Source organism: Chenopodium album, chromosome 16, assembly GCF_948465745.1.
Source record: "Chenopodium album chromosome 16, dcCheAlbu1.1, whole genome shotgun sequence".
Taxonomy (NCBI): Eukaryota; Viridiplantae; Streptophyta; class Magnoliopsida; order Caryophyllales; family Amaranthaceae; genus Chenopodium; species Chenopodium album.
In genome coordinates, this window is record NC_137849.1 from 22398064 (window position 1) to 22422785 (window position 24722).

The window sequence follows — 24722 nt, forward strand, 5'->3', positions numbered from 1 at the left end:
TTACTACCTTTCCAGTAATTCCTTCCACATCTACAACAGGTTGAGAACTAAGCTGGGGAGTCACCCGATCCATCAACTTTTCAACCACTTACAACCAACAATATAGAAAGAATTCAAACAACCCTCGACAAAGAAACACAAATTTACACACTTCATGAGAAAAGTAAAACAGAGTCAAGTTACTACCTTTTCCATGATTCCTTCAATATCCACTACAGGTGGAGAACTCATCTGTGGAGTCACGCGCTCCATCACCTTCTCCACCACCTACAACCAACAATATTGAAATAAATCAAATAACCCTAGTCAAAGATACACATGAAATAAATCCATAACTTTAACACATAAATTTACTACCTTATCCATAACTCCTTCAACATCCATAACAGGTTCAGACCTTGAAACAGGCACTTCTGATACACCCTTATCTACAACAGCATTTTTTAAACCACGAGTTTTCTCAAAGTCACGAGGACCCAACGGATGCTCCTCACCATAGGCGATATTCAACGACTAAAGAAGATACACAACATAATCAGAAGAAGCAACCACCAAACATACACACATTTACCCCCCATCAAAATGTCAAATAATCTTACCGGAGTACGCCCATAGTCACCCGTATCATATTTGTCATCAGCAACAACTATGTTAATTTCTTCCTAGGACCATGCCTTAAGCCTCGGTGTCAAGCCCCATGACATAGGCACACGATTTAGATGATCAAGATAAAAGATCTGCATAGATAAAATAATAGGCATCACAAATAGATTAAAACAATCCCCTAAAAATTACAACACATAATCAGGACAACCACTTACCAAAGCAAACAGAATACAGCCACCAGATCTCGCAACATACCCCTTCTCCGATAATTTCTTTTGGAACTTCCTTGATGCAGTACACATCCACTTATGCACCAATGTGCACCAATCATGGTTGGCAGCATCATCATACATCAAAGAGCTGGAGCCAAAGCTACTGCCAGATTAGTTGAGTTTGTTGTTGCACACAACAAGTACCCCAAAGCAACAACCAAAAACCCAACCTTGAAGTCGGTCTTCTCCCTTTCTGTCGATAGGGGCAACACTTTTCCATTTGAATCAGCACGAACCAATGAAGCAACTGCCTTTGCCAAATTAATGCTATCACCCTTTGCAAACAATGACTTTATTCTTCTTGACTCAGCTTGCTTCTCCTCATCATCTTCTAGTACTGATGATGGCACTGCCTTTCACCCCCTTGGTATATCAAGGACATACTCCACCTGGACAGCAGTCAACGGTAGGACATACCGATCACCAAAAACCATGGACCCATCTATTGCAACCCTTGACAGAATCCAGTAAGCAAATTTGCGGGGAAGATAAGACAATGGTGTAAACAACAGCCCTCCAAACCCCATAGCTTCAACTAACTTTTTCCTTCCATCATCAAACTTATGCACCAAGGTACTAAACGCCTTCACATCATTCAAGTTTGGTGCCTACACAAAACAACACCAAAGAAAACAAATTTACACATCTCCTAAACAAAAGCCACCTCCTAAATTACAATTCTAAACTTTCACCCTATTCCTCGTCGTTCCATTCAATCATCATTAATCTTTCCACTACCCAAAATATCTTATTTACAGCACATAAGTCTAGTTTATTCCTATATCTATGGATTAGAAATTTCCAAAATCACACCACTCACCTGCAACTCAGCATACCTAATTTAGTTAGGTGTATTTATTTTTTTCATTATCAGACGTCATAAACACATATCAGGCAAGCTATTAATTGAAATATAATAACTTATCATCAAATACATAAACAATAACAATGACAAATTTACCTTCTGCGTTGTTCTGGACTTGGTCTTAACAACAGCTCCTCTCTCCTTAACCCTATCACCTTGTGTCTTCTTAACCTCAACCTAGGGAGTAAAACCAAGTTAATCATCTAGTCACTAATTAATACAGTATTTAATTACAACTAAATACCATTCCAAACAATTACCTTAGCCTTTTTAGCTTTACTTTTCACTTGTTTACCTCCCTTCCTCTTTCCAGAATTAAGTCGATCCTGCATCAACTTCAAATAAAGTTCCTTCCACCCTTCTGATTCCTCAACACCATCCTCTTCTTCCTCAGAATCTGACTCCTCCTCCTCTTCAACATTTTCACTTGCCTCATACTCTGAGTAGAATCCTCCAACTTCTCTTGCTTAAACACTGGATCAGGTTTGGATTTCTTCTTCCCTTTGCCTTTACCCCCCTCATTCAACACATCCCTCTTCACACCACCACTACTAGAACTCTTCTTCTTCATTACTCTGTGCTGCAAATTAAAATACATGTAAACTAACACTTCACAAACCACCAATTAACAAATCACAAATGAACAACCTATTATTTTACTGCTCAATCCTATTAATCACAAATCAACCACCAATTAATCACAAATTAAAAAATCACAACTCACCAACAAATAAATCATCGTACTACTCAATCCTATCACTACAGGTCTACTATCCAAATATTTCTACTGAATACTACAATTACTCCTAACCTACTAACCAAACATTACACAACAACTCACCAAATTCAGTTCTACCAATTTGACAAAGTAACCTGCTTACTCTAGCAAACCCAAAACCAGCAATTTGCTACAACAACTCAGCGAATTCAGTTCTACCAAAGTAACCAGCTTAGCTAAACCAGCAATTTGCTACAACAACTCAGCAAATTTAATTCCACTAAAGTACCACATTCATTGTTTACCAGTTTTCCATAATTTAACCAAACAACATTAACCCCTAAAATTAGAGTCTTCAAACAACAAAGTAAATTAACCAAAATACTTAATTCAATTCCGCGAACAAACAAACCCTAATTTCCCAATTTTAAACCATTCAGCAAAATTGAGCAACAAAATAAGCAACAACAAATCATAATCGGAAAATCGACCCATAATTCCATATGAGAGTACCCTAATTCAATTTAAAGGTTATCTATTTGCCGCAAACAAACCCTAAATTTAGCTTTGTTAACAAATTACAAAAATGCAAGCAAAAAAACCAACAACAACAAGCAAAAAAAACCAACAACACTTCAACATCGCAACATCATTCCATAAATCCATACCCTAGTTCATCACAAAACACAATAAAATTAAATAATTAAAACCTTACCTTCAAACTCAGCGAACAACTAATCAACAAAGGTGAACGACCGAAAATGGAAAACCACGACTAGCATCAACCCACGAACCAGGAATAATTGGAAGGAGAGAAGCTTGGAAGGATGAGGAATGAAGACGAAAGGAATACGCTTGAGTCAAATGGAAAAGGAATACGCTTGAATCAAATGGAGAGAGAGAAGTACAGAAGGGAACCAAATAAATTTTGCCTCGAAAAAATGAAATGCTTTTTCATTTCACTCTAAAAAACAACTCCGTTACATTTCAAATTACAACAGGGCAATGACATGTCATCAAGTAAAAAAAAAAACAAAAGCTTTGCTTTAGCTAACTAAGCCATCATAATTTTCCACACTGCCCTCCTATATGCAAACTTTTCACATAAGAGCTATGCACTAAGGATTGCTCGTTAATTAAATCTTTAACCTCTGTAATTATCCTGACAAGGGCTACATCATCTGTCCATATTCATCTGTTCCATAAAACACTCCTAATAGTCCTAACAGACTAGTATCACACTCAAATTATAAATACAGTCTTCCCTAAAAACAAATAAAAATTGAAATAAATTCTGAAACAAAGAAATTTCAATTGTATTGTTTTTGCGTAAATTTGTTGGTTTTTCTCCTGTGAAATTGAATGGCAAAGCAGAAAGTGTCGTGGAAGAAGCAGGGAAGGAGACAGAATTAGACTACCATAGATTCAAAGCTTTTGCAGGAATGGTGGTTGATGTTGCAAAGAAGCATTCTGTTGTATACTTTTGTCAAGGTTTCTTAGAACAAGCTTCAACCCCTGCTTCTTTCTCATCAATGGTGACTTCTAGACCTTATGTGCTTTGTTGTGTTGTTAATGTTACTTATTGGGTTGATCCTATTACTGACGAAGTTTTCGTCAAGTATCAGCTTATGCCATTGATAAACATTCATGTCAGGGGTAATTATAATGGTAATGGTAATGGAGATGATGATAATGTGGTTGATTCGTTCGTCAAATGTATAACCACTTTGGATGCCAACAATGGTGGTGAATTCTCCGTTCCGAAGAACTATGCTTTATCAATTTTTCCGGTGTTGAATTTCGAAGAGGATCCGCCGGTGCAGACACTCAGAATCAGAGATGTACATGGATTCAAGTGGGCGTTTAGGCATATTTACAGAGGGATGCCTAGGAGACACTTGTTGACTTCTGGTTGGACCACGTTTATGAATAGCAAGTATCTAACTGTCAAAGTTGCGCGCCCTCCAAGCACCGTTCATACCCATGAGAAGTACTTAGACTATGGATCAGTTGGGAAGAGTTTATGTGAAGTTTGTGGTGAAGTACCAAGGGGTACCCACGGATATCATTTCGGATAGAGAATCAAGATTTTTGTCTAACTTTTGGAAAAGTTTGCAAAAGGTAATGGGAACCAAGTTGTTAATGAGCATAGCATTTCACCTGGCAACAGATGGTCAAACGGAAAGAACGATTCAGACATTGGAGGACATGCTAAGAGCTTGTGTGATGGAGTATCAAAGGTCTTGGGATGACCACTTGGATTTGATAGAGTTCTCTTACAACAACAGTTACCATGCAAGCATTGGAATGGCACCGTTTGAAGCATTGTATGGTCGAAAGTGTAGAAGCCTAGTTTGTTGGAATGATATAAGTGAGACTATGGTTCTTGGACCAGAAATGATTGAAGATATGGTGAAGTAGGTCAAGTTGATCCAAGAAAAGATTAAAGCAGCCCAAGATCGACAGAAAAGCTTTGAAAAGGAGGGAGGAAGAATATGAAGTTGGAGAGAAGGTTTTGTTGAAGATTTCACCCATGAAAGGTGTGATGAGATTTGGGAAGAAGGGGAAACTGAGCCCAAAGTACATAGGGCCTTATGAGATCATTCAGAAAGTGGGAAAAGTGGCTTATAAGTTGGATTTTCCTAACGAGCTAAAAAGGGTTCACAATGTGTTCCATGTGAGCCAAATTCGAAAGTATATTCCGGATGTGACACATGTGTTGCAACCATAAACCATTGAGATGGATGAGAATTTGGCTTACGAGGAAAGACCGATAAAGATTCTTGATTCTAAAGTCAGGAGCACCAGGAACAAGGATGTGAGTATTGTGAAAGTGTTATGGTCAAATCAGAAAACTAAGGAGGCTAAATGGGAAGCTGAGGCTGATATGAGGAAACGTTACCCAGAGCTGTTTGCCTAAGGTTAGTGGTCGAGTTACGGGGGCGTAACTCCTTTTAAGGGGGGTAGAGGGCGATAGAGTTTCGCGCGTCTACTTTTCGAGTCATTTTTGAGTGATTTCGAGTCTTACTTGAGTTTGGTTGGAGTCTTGAGTCAAGTTAGGATGTGCATGAACCAATAATTTCAAAATGATTTTCGTTTCTTTTTGGCTAAGTTTCGTGTCGAAACTTATTTTAAGGGGGGTAGACTGTAATACCCCGTATTTTCATACGTATTTTCTAATTAATTAATTAAGAATTATTTTATAAAAAGGGTATTTTAGTAAATTTATTATTTGGAGCCAAAATAATATTTGAATTTTGGCGCCAAAAGTATTTTGAAAACTATCATTATTTTGGATAAGATTTATTATCCATTTATCCTATTTTAAAAACCGGATTATTTACATATTTCGGATATTGTAATTAAAGCAAAATAATATTTTATTAATTATTTTATTATGGCCGAAATTTTCCAATAATTAGCTAGGATTTTCGGATTTTCCATGTATGGAAAATCTGATTTTTCTTGATTATTTATTGGTAAATAATTGGTATTTAATTAATTAATTGTTTATTTTATATTATTTATACAATTATTTTATTCCTTAAAAACCGAGCAAAATCTTCCTAAATATATTTATAGGAGTCCGAAAATTTGAGCTATGGTAAGCTCAATATTTTCGGCCCTATTGAATTATTTCGGGGGAATTTAATTGGTAAAATTATATTTTTAATTATCTCCCAAAATCTCTTATTTTCCTTAATTTTAATTCTTCATCTTTTTAATATCTAATCATCATATTTTCTTGCCATTCATTCTTCTTAATTATTCCCCAAGTAATTCCAATTTCCTTATTATTTTTCATGGCATACATACACTCCATATTCAATTATACACAATCATCTTAATATCCAAACTTTCCTTAATTCTTTTACCCACTTCTCCAAGTAATCCCTTAAACCCTACTTGCTAAAATTCTTCCCACATTCTCTTGCTATAATTCTTGCATGAGCTAGCCTATAAATACCCTTCCATACCTCTCACATTCTTCACACCAATTCTCTTCTTTTCTTCTCCTCTTTTTACACAAATCATCCCATTTATCTTTGAAGCCAATTTTAGGGCACTTCTGGTCAGTTTTTGGGGTATTGCGTCACAGAAGATTGTTCCTCTCAAAAAATTCTTGAGGTTAGGCTCAAGAATCACCCAATTCGTAGTTATATCAAAGGAGTTACAACCTTTGCAAGTTCTGCCAATTCTTTCCAACGCAAATCCAATTCTTCTCTTTTCCTTGGTTCCTTATCTTTTTTCTTCTTCTCTTCTCTTATTCAATTATTATTATTATTATTATTATTATTATTATTATTATTATTATTATTATTATTATTATTATTATTATTATGGGGGATTTACAAAAAATTATTATGAGTAGTTATAATTATATAAAATCAGATTTTTAATGATGTTTATGAAAATTAATTTAAAAGGTTCATGTACATATAGTTGGGGGTTTTTAATTTAATTATTGTGATTATTTGTTAACCTTATATTGATTAAGGTTATATTTATTTTTAGGGTGTGTTCGATCAAGATTCTTGAGGTTCTTTTAGTGTGTTTTTGCTAAGCAAGGATCAAGGTACATTAGGTGGCTAGATACCTTGAAAGTGATCGATTTGAATAAGCATGTTTGAATGATTTTATGATGATTGAATTGAATTATGATTTATGAAATAAAAGCATGTTTAAATAAATTGGTTTTGATAAATAAATTGGAGTATTGATTTTATATCATGTTTTAAATAATTAAAATTATTATTCATGTTTAAAAGGTTTGATTTTGAAATCATGTGGATTTAAATAAAAAGGGAGTTTGAATTATTATTATTAAAAGTTAGAATTATTGGATTTAAAGAGGATTTATTGTATTATTATTATTAATGCTTTACAAGCATGTTGGTAATCCCACTATGTGGATTTGGTTTATTGATAAGGCCTTGGACTTTGTATGACCGGGTCTTTCCTCAAGAATAGCCTTGTAATATAAGGAGACTAGCTTGGGGGGTGTACACACTTGGGTGAGGAATTGGTTTTAAAGGAATTGGATTAAAAGGAATTGGTTTTAAAGAGGAATTGGTTTATTGAATTGATTATTGATATTGATTATTGAAATTGGTTTTGGAATTTTGAGTTGGAATTATTGGTTAAATCATTGGAAAAGATGGAATTGATTTCAAAAGCATGTTTGCTAATAAATTGAGTTTAATTATCTTACCCTTATCGTACTTAGCATATTTTGCTAATCCGTATTTCTTATTTTGTTTTGGTTCGCCCTGTTTACCTTAATGGTAAGCATTGTTGACTGATTTAAGGTGAAGTCATAAATGAGCATTTGGAGTCCTGGGAATGGTTCACCTAGATTAGGATGTGTTGGTCCTTGTATTTATTACTCATGAAAATGGTTACTATTTATAGTCTATTATTAATAAGAGAAGAGTATTGAAGTTTTCCGCTATGAAGTTTTGGTTTTGTTTAGTAAGTTTGAGTAGCCTTGTGTAATCACGCGGCGATAATACGCCTAAGTTTATCTCTACGGTATAATTATACGTATTATACTAGTATTTCCGTAGAGGGGGATTTGAGGGTGTTACAAATTTATTTACCTCTTCTATGGTTTAAAAAGAAAATCGTGAGAACCTTACTTGGGATGATTGCCTCACACGAAGAAAAAAAAAAGAGAGAGAGAGAGAGAGAAATAGAACGAAAGAAAAAAAGAAAAAATCATTCTTAAAAAAAAAAAAAAAAAAAAAAAAAAAAAAAAAAAAAAAAAAGAAAGAGTATAATACAAGAAAAATTATTATTCTCAAAAAAAAAAAAGAGAAAAGATAATGAATGATAAAACCGATAAAATGATTTTATTATTTTTCTTGGTTTTTATATTCGGAGGCCATCATTCTTTTTAAGCAAATAGTAATATATTATCCTTTAAGGATGAGCAATATGAGAATCATAATTAAAAAAAAAAAAAACGATATAAATCTCTATTGTAATCTAAATGATCAACAAATATCATAGTATATTTGATCATTTTAAGGAGTGTGTTTTGGTCGATTAATATTTCTAAAATTTGATGAGCATTTTCAATCCAACTTTCTTGTCTTTCTCTTCTACCTTTTTCGAAAACAATTCATTTAAAGTAAAATCCTTAGATGATTACCTTGTTGAAGTCAACACAAGTCATGACATTTCAATAATGATTGTTCGTGAATTTTTTGACATTCTCCATCAACAAACTTGCTTAAAGTGAATTCGTATTACAAGGATTAAAAAAAAGAGAAATAAAACAATCATTTTGACTTTGATTCATTGTTTGAATGCTTGGCATAAAAGGTTTAAGTGAACGCGTTCAATTTCTCGTGGTACACATTACTGGGTCATATTCCACATTCGCATACTAGTCCAATCATGGGTGACAAAGAAGCATTGGAGAAACTTAGAAAGGAACTCCAAAACCTTAAGGCCCTACGAGAAGAAGAAGCCCAAATGGAGGCTCATAAAAAAGCAGAAAAGGCTAAGATAAAAGCAGAGAAAGAAAAAGAAAACATTCTGCAAGAAAAAGCAAGAGCCGAAAGAGTAGAGGCCTTGGAGAAACTTGTCCTTCGAGCTAGCTCAGGAAATAAGTACTTCAATTATGAGCTTGCACCACAACCTAGTGGCAAGACTCTCCCAGAAAAGTTCTTGACTACGTATTTGCCAACCTTTAAGGTTACAGACAATCCTAGCACTCACTTTAATGAGCTTTATTGGAATTATGGCATTGAAAGGGGTTGAGCATAGCTTATATGCATGTACTTTTCCTCTTTCATTGGACCCAATTGCTAGATCATGGTTTTATAACCTCGATGCAAAACAAACTTCCACTTGAAATGATGTTGTAAAAGCATTTTTAGCCCAATATGGAGACAACATCGAGCTCACAACTACCTTGCGCGATCTTAAATTGCTTAAGCAAGAGGAAGAAGAAGGCTTTATTGACTTCTTTTCCAAGTGGCGATCAAAGGTTGCTCTTCTTTCACAAAGACCTCCGGATCATGAACTTATCCCAAAGTTCATAGACAACATGTCTCCACCATACAAGTGCCATTACAATACCTTGGTTTAGACACATTTCAAAAGGTCTATACTGTGGGAACATTAATTGAAAAGGACTTAATAAATGAAACCATGAATCATATATATGGACTAGATTTTTAGAGAGGATTTCACCTACGTTTGAAACAGGCAAAGCTCGAAGACGCAATCTCAAGAAGTTGTCAACAATTCAAGATGTAGCACCCTAGGTCTTGTTTTGTTTCTTTCCTTTTCTGATAGACTAAGAGATTCATGCTGTCGAATCTACTTATTTTGTACTCTCATTAATTAATGAATAAAAAAAATTATATTTTCAAGTACGTCTATCTTATTCTCTTTTCAATCTCTTTATTGTTAGTAGCTCAAATAAATGAAACATATACATAAAAACAGGCAATATCAAAAAGGCATACATACTCAACACTTTAAGAGTCTTGATGAGTTTTGGCTTACTAGATTTGTCGAATGAAAAGAGGCCCATCTTTGGCCTACAAAAAAAGGATATAATGATTTCACCAACACAAGAGGCAACTTGAAACTCCACAAAGATAATCCCATGTTCTTAACCTTAGAGAAAATCCATCTTTTTGGCAGCCCTTTTGAGCCTCGTCAGTTGAGCCTTAGTTATTCAACCTACATTATTCCATACCTTGGGATGGGAATGGTGCAAAGAGATACAAATAGGAAATTAGGGGAACGAAACATAAGAGGGGGACACAAAGTTAGTCTAAACCGAATGCAAATTGTTCTACCCCCAAAACCAAACTTGTCAAAAAGGAAAAATAAATAAAAAAGAAAGAGAGAAAGAAGACAAGGAAAAGGAACCTAATGTAGGAGTTGTCACACAAAGTAGAAAGGTTTTAATTTGAGATGCACCAAAAGTAAGGGATTTTGGGAGTATACTTGAGCATGTCCATTCTTCATAACCTCAAACCTAGCCACGTTATAACCTTGGAAAGACCCTCCTTGAGGTAGACCCTAACCATGTACCAAAATCATCATTCCATGAAAATATGGCTAACTTTAGGCCTTGCACATATGGACCTACTATTGAGTAGTCATGCCCATATATAAAATGCATGAAGTGTTGAGTTATGATTACAAAATCATTAAAAAAAAAATCAAATGATTTGGATGATTTGATAGCCATTGGCTTGATGACACCATTTTAGTAAAGCAACCGAATCAAACTAAATTCGATGTTTTCCATATCTTTTGCCAAGAAAAATGAGATGACTATCACTTTTAAAAAAAAAAAACAATCATCTTATTTCCTTTTAATAATAGGGCTATTTATTACCAAGGTAATTCAAGTTCTATATACATTGCCTAGAAAGAAAAATAGTTAATACAATAAATTGATTTGATATATCGACAGCCTCGACGTTAACTTTAGATGTCTTTTACAACTCTTGAGCATTGGTCTTCTCACTTATCATGAGCAACTAATATGTTCGCCTGCGTGGGATATCTCCATCTTCTCTAATAAGCGAGGAACATTGATTCAACATGATCGCTACATGAAAAAATGATCGTTATCGCTATTACACGTATACCTCACTTCCAAGTCATCACAATGATTCAAATATTAAGTCAATAATCCTTACTTTTAAAAAATATGTCTAATTCTCTTTCTTTATTCTTCTATGGAAAAGTTGGATTTCCTTTCCTTTTTATGCAAATCCGTCTTTTTTGTTCATTTCTTTTTTGGGGGGTAAGTCGGGATGATCCCTCCCATTTGACAACTAAAATACTTGAAAAATAGTATAATTTTTTCGCTCTTTGCCTCAAATTGGGGGCTTAAAAAGCCTGGACATCCCCACTTCTCTCTATTTACAGATTTGAACACGCTATTTATGCTATGAAATCAATGTCATGCAAAGCTTATTACGAACCATCTTAATAACTTTAAATGACAAAGGGAAGAATACCACTTCCTATTATTTGACCAAGATAATTAATTATGTTACTTGATCAAACAATTCATGATAAACATATGCAATATTCCACAAATTAAAAATACAAATCTTGGGGCTTCAAATAAACATGAGAAATATCCCCTAGCATGTGTATACATGAATTGCAAAAGCCACCTAAGGTTACACTTGGGGGTTACAAAAATATAGGTCTCACCTCAACTTTCGTTTTAAAATAAGACCATATTTTGGAAAGTGATTAGAACTATTTTATAAATTATTCTAACACTCCACCAAACCTAAGTTTGATAAACATTCATTTTCAAACTACGGATTATTTAATTGAAAGATGATGACAAACACTAAAAAGAAAAACATAAACAAAATTAGATATACGAAAGTTTGCTTGCATTTTCATATCTTTGTTGAAATAAGTTGCAAATTACAACTTACCTTCATCAATCTTGGACAAAAAAGTCACACTCAATTACGAGCTAGACTTTTCTTTCCATTTTGGGTCCAGTTTTTGAAAATATATGATTATGTATTTTACCTGCTAGAAAAAGTTGCTTTTCAAAACAAACTTTCGTTTAAATTATTGGACCCTTTTCAAATTTTGAATTCTAGTTCGAAATAGCATGTGTCTAATAAAAAATAGTATTCAAAATTTCTTTTCTGAATTTTTGTTTCTTTTTTTTTCAAATAAATAAAATTTCAGATTCTCAATAACCGTTTAGATAATACATGTATATACATGAATATTTCCAAAAGGAATGAACTAAGATTCGACTTGTTCTTAACTCGAACTTGTTCTCGCCTAGTCCTCCTGCGATTATTGGCTTAGGGATGGTAAACGAACCACCTACAAGACCAAAATCAAAGATTGATAAGAACAAAGAAAATATTTGATGTTCTAAATCAACTTTGAGAATAAAATCACCGCAATGATCTTTACAAACGTTTAGACATTAGGTAAGATTACTAAACCTTAAATACAATTGTTTTTGGTTTGTAAACAACCAAAGAACTAACTTGCTTCCTTGAACATGACTTTAACTAAAATGCGAAAGCCATGTCATTGTCCTAAATATCTCAAAACAAAAATAGGATATATACATAGGTCCATCTCAATATCATGATTATATGAATGGCCTAAACAATAGCAAGTTATTAGAACTACCCCAAATTGGGGGCTCCAAGACTGGTGAAATAGCAAGAATGTGCATAACTTGACACATGGGGGCTCCAATATCCACAAAAAAAAAAAAAAAAAAAAAAAAAAGATATTCATGCCATTCGAGCTACTTTCGAGAATCGCCTAAACTACAAATGGTTTACGTAGATCTCGAGCCTTACAATTTTCAAATGCATAACAATGATTTAATAATCATTTTGTTCCTTTGAAAACTAAGTTCGCAACTAAACTTGGCCATAGAAACAAACTACAAACATAAAACATATTTGAGCCATTTTCAAGTTCAACTTCAAAAAAAAAAACTAATCTTAGTGCATAATTGTTGTTTCAATACTTCAATTTACTCTAAAGGTTAGAGAGTATGACTAGTATAGAGCAAAAGAAACAAAATCATGAGTTTCAAAATAGAATTAAAAAGCATACAACATACTTGCTCATACGAAAGTTTAGTACTCAATCATTCATCATGACAATTGTATCAAAACACTTCATTAACATAAGAAAAACAATTTCATGAGTTAGACTCCTAAATTCTAAATTAAGAGGTCTTCATTTTTTTCCATTGTTGCACACAAGGAGGATAACATCTACTTTCTCGAGATTCAAATCATTAACAAAATTTGAACTCAAAGAATTCGAAAGTAGCGAGAATAGAGGAAAAAAAATTGAACAACATTTCATTTTCCCTCTTACTTGTTCTAACAAACGACCAATATTATTGGACTTAGCAAATTTCATTTGCTAAAGCTATGAATGGTCAAAAACATTTTAAACGCACTAGTTTTATCGTTTCCAAGTTCCTAGTCGTTATCATAATAAGACGAAACACAGGATTTCTAGACCTATTTTAAGCAACATGAAAGGGTCTAATTATTAAAAAACAAACAAGTCATCAAAGTCACCCAACATTGAGGGCTACAATATTCAAAACATAAAATGGGGGCTCAAAAGCCCGAAGTATAGCCAAACTACTATAGTTCGATGATGTCTTCAAGAATTTCCTAAACTAACTAGTTTTGTGTAATTCTTGAAATCACAGTTTTATAAGTGAATAATAATAACCATCGGTTATTTTTATCATTGATAAAACCAATTTTGCAACTTACGCGTGAAAAAATAAACATAAGCCGCAAGAACAATTTCATGCTATTATCAAAGTTCAAAATTTCATTTATAATTTTAATGCATAATTTTTGTTCTAAACACTTCAATTTACATTAAAATTAATAAGTATAGTCTATGTGAGCAAAAAAGAGATAAATAAAGTTCAAGCACAAATTCAAAATTAAATGAACAAAAAAACACATATATGCTTGTATATGCTCATACAGGATCAATACTTTACCACTTCACATGAAATTTGTTGCAATATATTGCTTAAACATGTCACAACAATAAACAAACAAATTCATGAAAACAAGTCGAATAAAAAACCCCAACTTCTAGTTAGGATTCTTCATTCGGCTTTCTCCATTTTATTGACCAAGTTCAAAGTCAAGTAAAATAAAAGGAGCAAGATTTACTTTCCTTAGCTTCAAACGACAACCAAAAAATGGAAAGAGATCAAAATTAGAGAAAGAGGAGAAGAAGAGAGTGAGCTGCAGATCGCGCTTCTCCAATTCTTTTTACTAATTAAGATGTTGCGCACAACTCATCAAGTTACGAGTGGCATACCAGCGCAACTCAGAACCATGCGCGCACCTGGCCAACGTGACCTACTGAGTTGCGCGCGGATACTGATCACTTAAAAGACCGGTACTCGGGTTTCGATCCGTTTTGAATTTTTTATACGGGTTTGTACATTATTAGACGTAATGACGCGCGAATTATCGAAATCTTTTAAAATTGCTTTGCATTTTGTAGTTTATTTTCTTCTTTGTTAGCTTTTTGCATCATCTTGCATGCACACCGTGCTTTGTGCCTGCCCTAAGTATACATTTTGGACGTTTTTCGTGAGCATGCCTTAAGACGTTCCTGTTGGGGTTTGGTGAGTCCGACTCACCGCGGAAAACAAACCCAAAACCAAGACCGCACTCGCAATAAATAAAACCATAAACATAATTAAATTAATCACAAGATTAAGATAAGCTAATTACCCTTGACGCGTGCTTCGCTCCAAATGAGCTCTTACTTGAAAGCTTCAAGTCCCGCTCGCACGGAGACCTCCAACGAAGTCCACCCGCACCAACAAAACCGACTAGGTCCAATGTCTTGGAGTTAGCAAGACCCGACCAACAAAACCCGAGTAATAATATTGAGTTCAAAGGTTTTCACTAAATGTGATGCCTTTTCCAACTCTTACTCAAGCATCTTTCCCAATGCCCATACTTGGGTATTTATAGGAAATGATGGGAGTATCATTTGCTCTCCCATCAATGTGGGATACTTTGATTTTTCCATTTTATTTTAAAGCTAAAATAAAATTAATAATCAAGCTAGTAATAAATCAACAAGTGGCAAGCACATGTGAGTGGTTAGGTGAGGACCATTTGGAGAAGGGGGGGACCAAACTTGCTCCCCACTCCCTCTCCCATAGCCGGCCAACACACTCAATACACACACATGGACCACAAGCCACATGGCACTCACCCTTGGGCACCAAGGCAGCCAAGGTGGGCTGCCATGTGGTGCTTGTCCTCGGCAGCCACGCACAGCAGGCCCAGCAAGCATGCGGGCTGCTGCTGCTGCTGGCCAGCACGCCCAGCATGCTTGTGCGGGCTGCTGCTGCTGGCCTTGTGCCTCGGCCAGCGCTGCTAGGCAGCAAGCAATGGCCTAGCCATGCTGCTGCTAGCTGCTGCGTGCTGGCGCGCCTAGCGTGCTAGCTCCAGCAGCTTGTTGCGGCATGGCTTGCTAGCCATTGCGCGCACAAGCCTAGCATGCTAGCACGCACTAGGCAGCGCCTAGCCTTGCGATGCTAGCTTGGGTGCGCTAGCACGCACCAGCCAGCCTAGGCTCGGCTTGGTGCGCATGCTAGCCACCATGCTAGGCCATACGCCCTTAGCACTCGGTTTGCTAGGGCATTCCGATGCTAGGGGTATTTTGGTCTTTTGTTGATTTATTACTATTTCTCGTCTCGTCTTTCACTATTTTTCGACTCGACTTCCGACGCTCGGTTTCGACGCTCTAAGCTCGAATTTCCGACGTCTAAATAAATATTACTCGGTTGACTCATTAATTCCTTCCGAATTAATTCGTCGATTCGGTTTGTTGAATGCTTGGGTGTGACCCGAAGGGTTCAGTCAAGATTAAGCTGTAACATTAATTATCCATTAATATTACTGATCGGAAGCGGCCTCCACCCAGGCATTCCGATCACTTGACCTTACTGAATATATTAGCTTTCTAATAATTCTGAACCCGCTAACGGAATAATACACTTGTTCGAAGGACACCATTCCTTTCAATCTCCCACTTGTCCTTCCGGACAAGTGCTCATTTTGTGTACAGCCCTTTCCTATGTCGCTTAATGTCTCTTCATGAACTATAAGGTAAGATTTATCTTGTCATCCTTATTACGTCCAGAAGTGTTTCCCGATTCCGAGTCCGACTGTCAATAAACAGATGATTTCTAAAATCCATCCGAGCACGGCCATGCATTTTACAGTCTCGCTCTACGAGAGGCCTTGAATACAACAAAGACATCTTCCCTATTTTACTAGGGGGACATTCCCAGTCTTGTAATGTAGCTCCTCTTACTGAGAGGACCTAGCCGCCCGAGTGTTGCCGTTATAATCCCCTATTACGGCAGACGTTTGACAACATCAAAGCGAACTAGTACTCAAACAAGAGAACTCCCACTACTCATGGTCGAGGAAATAGGTTCCGATAGCCATAATGAGAAGTATACTTATGACAAATTTTTAATTTCTTAAAGTATTCTCATAGGTCGATCCAGTATGGTTCTAAACCAATACCTGTGCAAATGATTTATGACAATCATGTCCTCGTAGCACATGAAACGGTGCTATAAATCAGACTACACACTAATCTCAAACGGTCATTAATCGTCCATCGTTTAAATGACCTTGATTAGGGATAATTTTCGATTATAATATTCAATGTTCACTTAATAGGTGTTTCCTTACCAAGACTGGTCTTGATACCCTATTTTGAATATTCTCAGAATCGAATGGACTCATTATTTAATCCTAAACCACAATTAAATAGCATAACGGAGTAATAAAATGTTGCATGAAATTTTATATTACTCCAAAACATGAATGGTTTTCCTTAGTGTCTTACATTAACTTTTTCTCAAAATTAACTAAAACACTAAACAAGGAAATCAAAGCCAGTCTCCTACATGCTTGATTCCCATTGCCTCAACGTGCTTGTTGTGCTTCACTTGAGGCAAAGGTTTAGTAAGTGGATCGGCTACATTGTCATCCGTTCCAACTTTGCAAATTCTGATTTCACCCTCTGATTTCCATTCTCGAATCATGTGAAATCGCCGCTTGACATGTTTGACCTTCTGATGTTCTCTAGGCTCTCTGGCCTGAGCAATAGCTCCATTGTTGTCACAATAGAGGGCTATTGGACCCTTTATAGAGGGTACAACATCAAGTTCGCCAACGAACTTACGAATCCAAACAGCCTCCTTAGCTGCTTCAGCAGCTGCCAAGTATTCGGCTTCAGTTGTAGAATCTGCAGTTGTACTCTGCTTTGCGCTCTTCCAACTAAACGCCCCTCCATTTAGACAGAACACATATCCAGATTGCGATTTGAAATCGTCTCTGTCTGTCTGGAAGCTTGCGTCGGTATAACCTTCCACAACCAAATCTTTTGTGCCACCATACACCAGGAATTTATCCTTGTTCCTTTTCAGGTACTTTAGGATATTTTTGGCCGCAGTCCAATGCGCCTCTCCTGGGTCTGATTGGTAACGGCTCGTAGCACTCAAGGCATACGACACATCTGGCCTAGTACATATCATGGCATACATGATAGATCCAATAAGCGAAGCATATGGAATCTGATTCATTCTTACCCGCTCATCAGGTGTCTGTGGACACTGCTTCTTGCTTAGGGTTATGCCATGTGACATTGGCAGGTGACCTCTTTTGGCCTCCTCCATGCCAAATCGAGCAAGTACCTTATCAATATAAGTACTCTGACTCAATCCAATCATCCTTTTCGATCTATCCCTATAGATCTTGATGCCTAGTATGTACTGAGCCTCTCCCAAGTCTTTCATTGAGAAGCACTTTCCAAGCCAGGCCTTTACAGACTCTAACAACGGAATGCTGTTTCCAATGAGCAATATGTCATCGACATATAAGACTAGGAAGGCGATGTCACTCCCACTGACCTTCTTGTAAACACAAGATTCATCTGGATTCTTGATAAAACCAAACCTACTGATGGTTTCATCGAAACGCAGATTCCAACTTCTGCTTGCTTGCTTTAATCCATAAATGGACTTCTTAAGCTTACAAACTTTCCTAGCATTGTTTTGGTCGACAAAACCTTCAGGCTGTGTCATATACACAGTTTCTTCCAAATAACCATTAAGGAAGGCGGTTTTGACGTCCATCTGCCATATTTCATAGTCGTAATATGCAGCAATCGCTAGGAGGATCCGAACGGATTTAAGCATTGCAACTGGTGAAAAGGTTTCATCGTAATTAATACCATGAACTTGTCTGTAACCTTTTGCCACCAATCTAGCTTTGTAAATGAATACATTTCCATCTTTGTCGGTTTTCATCTTGAAAATCCACTTACATCCGATCGGTGTATAACCTTCGGGTAAGTCAACCAAGTCCCAGACTTGATTATCAAACATGGAATCCATTTCAGATCTCATGGCCTCTTGCCATTTAGCAGAGTCGGTGCTTGCCATCGCTTGCTTGTAGGTTGCCGGTTCATCTCCATCCATAATCAGGATGTCCTGATTCTCGGTTAATACTAAACCAAGATATCTATCAGGTTGAGATCTCGGCCTCAGAGACCTACGTAGGGTAATGGATTGAGCATTTGCATTGTCGGTTCGACTTTGCACATTTTGATCATTTTGACCTGCGTCAACAGATGCTGTTTGAGCACTTTGACTGTCATTATGATTTTGTTGCTCATCCTCACGAACTTCGTCGAGTTCGATTTTCCTCCCACTTGTCATTTTGGAAAGGTGCTCCTTCTCCAAAAAGACACCATCGCGAGCAACAAACACTTTGTTCTCCGATTTGTTGTAGAAGTAATACCCTTTGGTTTCTTTTGGGTAGCCCACAAAGTAAACCTTGTCAGATTTGGGATGAAGTTTGTCAGAGATCAATTTCTTGACATATGCTTCGCATCCCCATATCTTTAGAAAAGATAACCTAGGAGGTTTCTTCGTCCATAATTCATATGGAGTCTTTTCTACAGCTTTCGATGGAGCACGGTTCAGTGTTAGTGCCGCAGTTAGAAGTGCGTGTCCCCAGAAAGAGATAGGAAGATCACTAAGACCCATTGTTGATCGTACCATGTCTAACAAGGTCCGATTTCTCCTTTCGGATACTCCGTTCCATTGTGGAGTTCCTGGAGGTGTCAATTCTGAAAGTATACCCTTTTCTTTCAGATGGTCATCGAATTCTTGGCTCAAGTATTCACCACCTCGATCCGATCGAAGGGCTTTGATTTTCTTGCCAAGCTGATTTTCAACTTCACTCTGAAATTCTTTGAACTTTTCAAATGATTCAGATTTGTGCGACATGAGGTAGACATAGCCATATCTACTATAGTCGTCTGTGAAAGTGATGAAATATCGATGTCCATTTCTTGTGGTTGAGCTCATTGGTCCACATACATCGGTATGTATAAGACCCAATAAGTCACTTGCCCTTTCTCCCAACTTGGAGAATGGCTGTTTAATCATCTTGCCTAATAGACATCCTTCGCAATTCTCAAACGATTCTAAACCGAAAGAGTCAAGAACACCTTCTTGTAGAAGTTTCTTGATGCGTTTGATGTTAATGTGGCCAAGACGACAATGCCACAAGTAAGTCTGATTTGACTCCATGGTCTTAGCTCTTTTGGTATCATTATAAACATTATAAACTTGTTTGTCTAAAGAAAGCACATAAAGACCATTTTCAGAATGTGCAATACCATATAAAACATTATCGAGATAAAATGAACATTCTTTGTTCTTTACTCGAAATTCAAAACCTTTGGCGTCCAACGCCGAAATTGAAATAATGTTTTTGGTAATGTTAGGAACATAATAAACATTATCGAGTTCCAAAACTAGCCCAGTGGGCAAAGACAAACTGAGAGTTCCTACGGATACGGCACCAATTCTGGCTCCATTGCCGACCCGGAGTTCAATCTCTCCCTTCTCTAGCCTTCTAGCGTTCCTTAGTCCCTGAGAATTGGAACAAAGGTGTGAGCCACATCCGGTATCTAATACCCATGATGTTAAGCTAGTGAAGTTAAAGTCTATAACGAATATACCTGATTCAGAAGCAACGGTTCCGTTCTTCTTATCTTCCTTGAACTTGAGGCAATCTCTCTTCCAATGTCCCTTCTTCTTACAGTAGAAACATTCGGAATCAGATTTAGAAGACGCTACCCTCTTATCCTTGGTAGCTTTAGACTTAGGCGGAAAAGTTTTTTTCTTACCTTTCCCCTTAAAGCCTTTCTTCTTCTTGCCCGAAAATTTGAACGGCTTGCCCTTTTTAATCATGAGCATGTCATGCTTTCCCTCATCCTTGAGCGTTTGCTCAGCTTGCTTCAACATACCATGAAGCTCGGTGAGGGTTTTCTCCATGCTGTGCATATTATAGTTCATCTTGAACTGATCATAGCCTTTGTGCAGCGAGTGGAGAATGATGTCAATTGCCATCTCAGTTGAATACCCCGCATCAAGCCTTCCCATGTTTTCAAACAATCCAATCATTTTGAGTACATGTGGGCTGACTGGCTCTCCTTTCTTGAGCTTGCTCTCAAGGATCTGCCTGTGGGTTTCAAACCTTTCAGTTCGGGCCTGCTCTTGGAACATATTCTGCAATTCAGAAATGATCTCAAAAGCCGTCTCCTTTTCAAAGAAAGTCTTTTGAAGTTCAGGAGACATTGTGGCCAACATGATACATTTGACATCTCGATTGGCACTTTGCCATCGATTTAGGGCAGCTTGAGTCACCTCCTCATTGGGAGTCTCGGGCATTTCCTCATCAAGGACATATTCCTTTTGCTCTTGCATGAGAACAATTCGCAAATTTCTTTGCCAATCAAGAAAATTTGGCCCACTCAGTTTCTCCTTGTCGAGAATTGAGCGTAACGAGAATTGGTTGTTTGAGTTATTTGAAGACATGATTCTACAATTGAAAGAATTTAAAATGAAAAACCATTCATTATACTTAAATAAGATTGAAATCATGCGTTTTAATCAAACTTATTTAAAACGTCTTATTCACACATTAAAGATTGTCCCCAATTTTTGGTGAGAATAAGTCGATTCCAAGATCCAAAGAAACAAAGAGTGGTTAAGCATGCTTTGGCTTGTCTTAACACTCAATCTCCTAAGGTAAGCAACGCTTTGCTAATGGCTCTAAGCCACTCTTGGTTGAATAAATCGTCGCATCCCATGCTCTCTAAACAATTTATTCACTTTGCCACGACATGTTAGGACTCCATCACTCATATCGTTGAGTATAACCAAAACCACTTGCATACCTAGTATGCCTTACGTTCCTTGGAGAAGTAGTGATGCCTCGCTTTGGCGTAGCCCACCACTACCCTCGTTCGGTTGGTAAGTGTGTTTTGGAATGGCAAGTTTTACTCAATTTTAAGGGACCTAGGGTTTCTATGTTGGTTGATTTAAGTGAACTTAATTAATCATCTCAACATTCGAAATCCTAACCATGCATCTAACATATAATTCATATATATATAAACATAAATATATATCGAAAACATAAATAGAGATGCATTTGGCAACTAGCATGACCCCTTGAGATCTTCAAATCTTCAAAAGGTCTTCTTTTGCAACTTCATGGCTTCGTCTTCTAAGAACCCCGTCTTCAAGACTTGACCAAATAATATAATTGCTAGTGTCTACGATTAGGACTAATCTAAATATTAAGGTACAAAAATACTCAACGGTTCGCAGACCGTATTTAGATTTACAAAAATACATCACGGATCACAGTCCGTATTTTCTATCCTAATCGGGCCCCACTAGTTGCCATTTCATAAAACCTGTGAGAGAATTTTACATTCCATTCATCCATTCACTATCTGTGAATGGCCCATGCATTTTACAACGATCTAACAAGTAACAATGCATAAAACCGCGCGGGAACTAGTAATTAATCTAGGTGGTTAATTCAATTAACACGCCTAATTAAACTAGTCAAAGTTGTTTTAACCGGTTATGGTAATAACTAAGAGACGCTCCCACTAAATTCCGCATCCAATCTTAACTAATCCAATTAATTAAGTCGGTGAACCCAAATATTTGTCATAATTAATTTTGCAAATGTCGCTAAAAAACCCGAGGCCTAGCCTCCAAAATTTTAATTAAATAAACAAAATAATTAAAAATAATTAAAACGACAAGTTAAGCAAAATTACGTATTCCATAATGTCTAAGTGCCTAGCACTAAGACTTGGAACCCAAAATTGCCCTTATTTACATATTAAGCAATGCTAAAATTAACTTTAAAATAGCATCGCCTTAATGACCCGGGGTTATTATGCTAATTATTGAATCGTACATACCGTACAACAAGCTCGTAGCATAACCATCGGCACCCCGCAACACCAAGCATGCCCATGGGCTGCTTGTGCTCGCCCACGCCACGCCCAGCCAAGCCAAGCGTAGCAGCAAGCACAGCGCGCACAGCACTATGCTGCTGCTGCGCCATGCTGCTGCTCGTTGCTGGCTGGTGCGGTAAGTGGCTGGCAGCGAGCAGCAGCCCACGCCCTTCCTCGCACACACAGTCGCACGCACCAAGGCACGAGGCACCCAGCAGCCTCGGCAGCCACATATGGGTTGCTTGAGCAACCCAGCTGGCCGAGAGCTAGCTCGGGGCTCTTAGGCCTCGTGTTGCGTGCTAATGCTTCGAAAATTATCGAATTTTATGTGTGACATTATAAATTAATTCTAAATTAATTTTAGAATCAATTTTTGAGGAAAAATGAAAAATAACAAGTCCAACTTAAATAATTCATCCAAAGCAATTAACCAAATTTATTACCAAGAATCATTCTTTAATAAAATTGGTCTAACTTGGTGTAACAAAAATAAATAGGGCATTTCTCACTATTAATTTAATCACTTTAAATTAATCTTGAGATTTTGACAAAATAAAAGGGAGTTGGAAAAATGAACATAAGTTCAATAAAGACTCCAACTTTAATACTTGTGACTTCATGAAAAATTATATCTTCCAATATGAAGATAAACTAATTTTTTTTATCACAAGTTTTAAACTTTATGATTCCAATCAACTAAAAAATGATTAAATCAACAAAGTTTAACCAAAATTCATGGAATTTAGTAACTCAAAGTTTCAATCACTTATCATAAGTAAAGATTGAATCTTTAATACTTGGAAGCATCAAAGAACAACTATTTCACACTCAATGCAATTAATTTGCAATTATGTGAAAAATAAAACCAAACTTTCAAGCACCAATTACTACCAAGTAATCATGCTTAAAGTGGTCTAAAATTGCATATAAAATAAGGAAAGAACCATTTACATAACCACCATAAATATGCAACCAAATTTCAAGGTTAGAAAGACTTAAAATTTTTCGTCAAAACGAAAAATCCCTCGAAAAATGCATTTCTGGTCGTTTTTTGGCTAAAAACCGAGCCCTAGGAGGGTAAAACCATTTCCAGAACACGTTTTCCACCCAAAATTCACTATTTTTGGGTCGAAATCTGAGTTCGGGGCTGAAGATAGCTCAAATACGAGGTAAAGTTTGAAAAACGAGTTACTAATATAATTAGCAACTTAAAACCAGAAAACTAAGCCATAATAACACCTTGAAAATATTATGATTTTAAAAATAAACGAGCGAGGCTCCGATACCGCTGTTGGGGTTTGGTGAGTCCGACTCACCGCGGAAAACAAACCCAAAACCAAGACCGCACTCGCAATAAATAAAACCATAAACATAATTAAATTAATCACAAGATTAAGATAAGCTAATTACCCTTGACGCGTGCTTCGCTCCAAATGAGCTCTTACTTGAAAGCTTCAAGTCCCGCTCGCACGGAGACCTCCAACGAAGTCCACCCGCACCAACAAAACCGACTAGGTCCAATGTCTTGGAGTTAGCAAGACCCGACCAACAAAACCCGAGTAATAATATTGAGTTCAAAGGTTTTCACTAAATGTGATGCCTTTTCCAACTCTTACTCAAGCATCTTTCCCAATGCCCATACTTGGGTATTTATAGGAAATGATGGGAGTATCATTTGCTCTCCCATCAATGTGGGATACTTTGATTTTTCCATTTTATTTTAAAGCTAAAATAAAATTAATAATCAAGCTAGTAATAAATCAACAAGTGGCAAGCACATGTGAGTGGTTAGGTGAGGACCATTTGGAGAAGGGGGGGACCAAACTTGCTCCCCACTCCCTCTCCCATAGCCGGCCAACACACTCAATACACACACATGGACCACAAGCCACATGGCACTCACCCTTGGGCACCAAGGCAGCCAAGGTGGGCTGCCATGTGGTGCTTGTCCTCGGCAGCCACGCACAGCAGGCCCAGCAAGCATGCGGGCTGCTGCTGCTGCTGGCCAGCACGCCCAGCATGCTTGTGCGGGCTGCTGCTGCTGGCCTTGTGCCTCGGCCAGCGCTGCTAGGCAGCAAGCAATGGCCTAGCCATGCTGCTGCTAGCTGCTGCGTGCTGGCGCGCCTAGCGTGCTAGCTCCAGCAGCTTGTTGCGGCATGGCTTGCTAGCCATTGCGCGCACAAGCCTAGCATGCTAGCACGCACTAGGCAGCGCCTAGCCTTGCGATGCTAGCTTGGGTGCGCTAGCACGCACCAGCCAGCCTAGGCTCGGCTTGGTGCGCATGCTAGCCACCATGCTAGGCCATACGCCCTTAGCACTCGGTTTGCTAGGGCATTCCGATGCTAGG

General features: G+C 37.2%; 1 protein-coding gene across 1 annotated transcript; it reads left to right on the forward strand.

Annotated features, from left to right (window-relative positions):
• The first annotated feature begins 3903 nt into the window (after window positions 1-3903).
• LOC145583990 (auxin response factor 17-like) lies at window positions 3904-4713 on the forward strand. The gene is made up of 2 exons (XM_081640931.1): window positions 3904-4372; window positions 4583-4713. Exons 1-2 carry the CDS (start codon window positions 3904-3906, stop codon window positions 4711-4713), a joined length of 600 nt encoding a protein of 199 aa, XP_081497057.1.
• The last annotated feature ends 20009 nt before the right edge of the window (window positions 4714-24722 follow it).

What these genes read in the sequence shown, in the direction of transcription:
- LOC145583990 (XM_081640931.1), top strand. Translation starts at nt 3,904, where the DNA reads ATGGTGGTTGATGTTGCAAAGAAGCATTCTGTTGTATACTTTTGTCAA. An exon ending in GAGACACTTGTTGACTTCTG is followed by an intron (nt 4,373 to 4,582) that starts GTTGGACCACGT and finishes AGTTTGCAAAAG; the next exon opens with GTAATGGGAACCAAGTTGTT.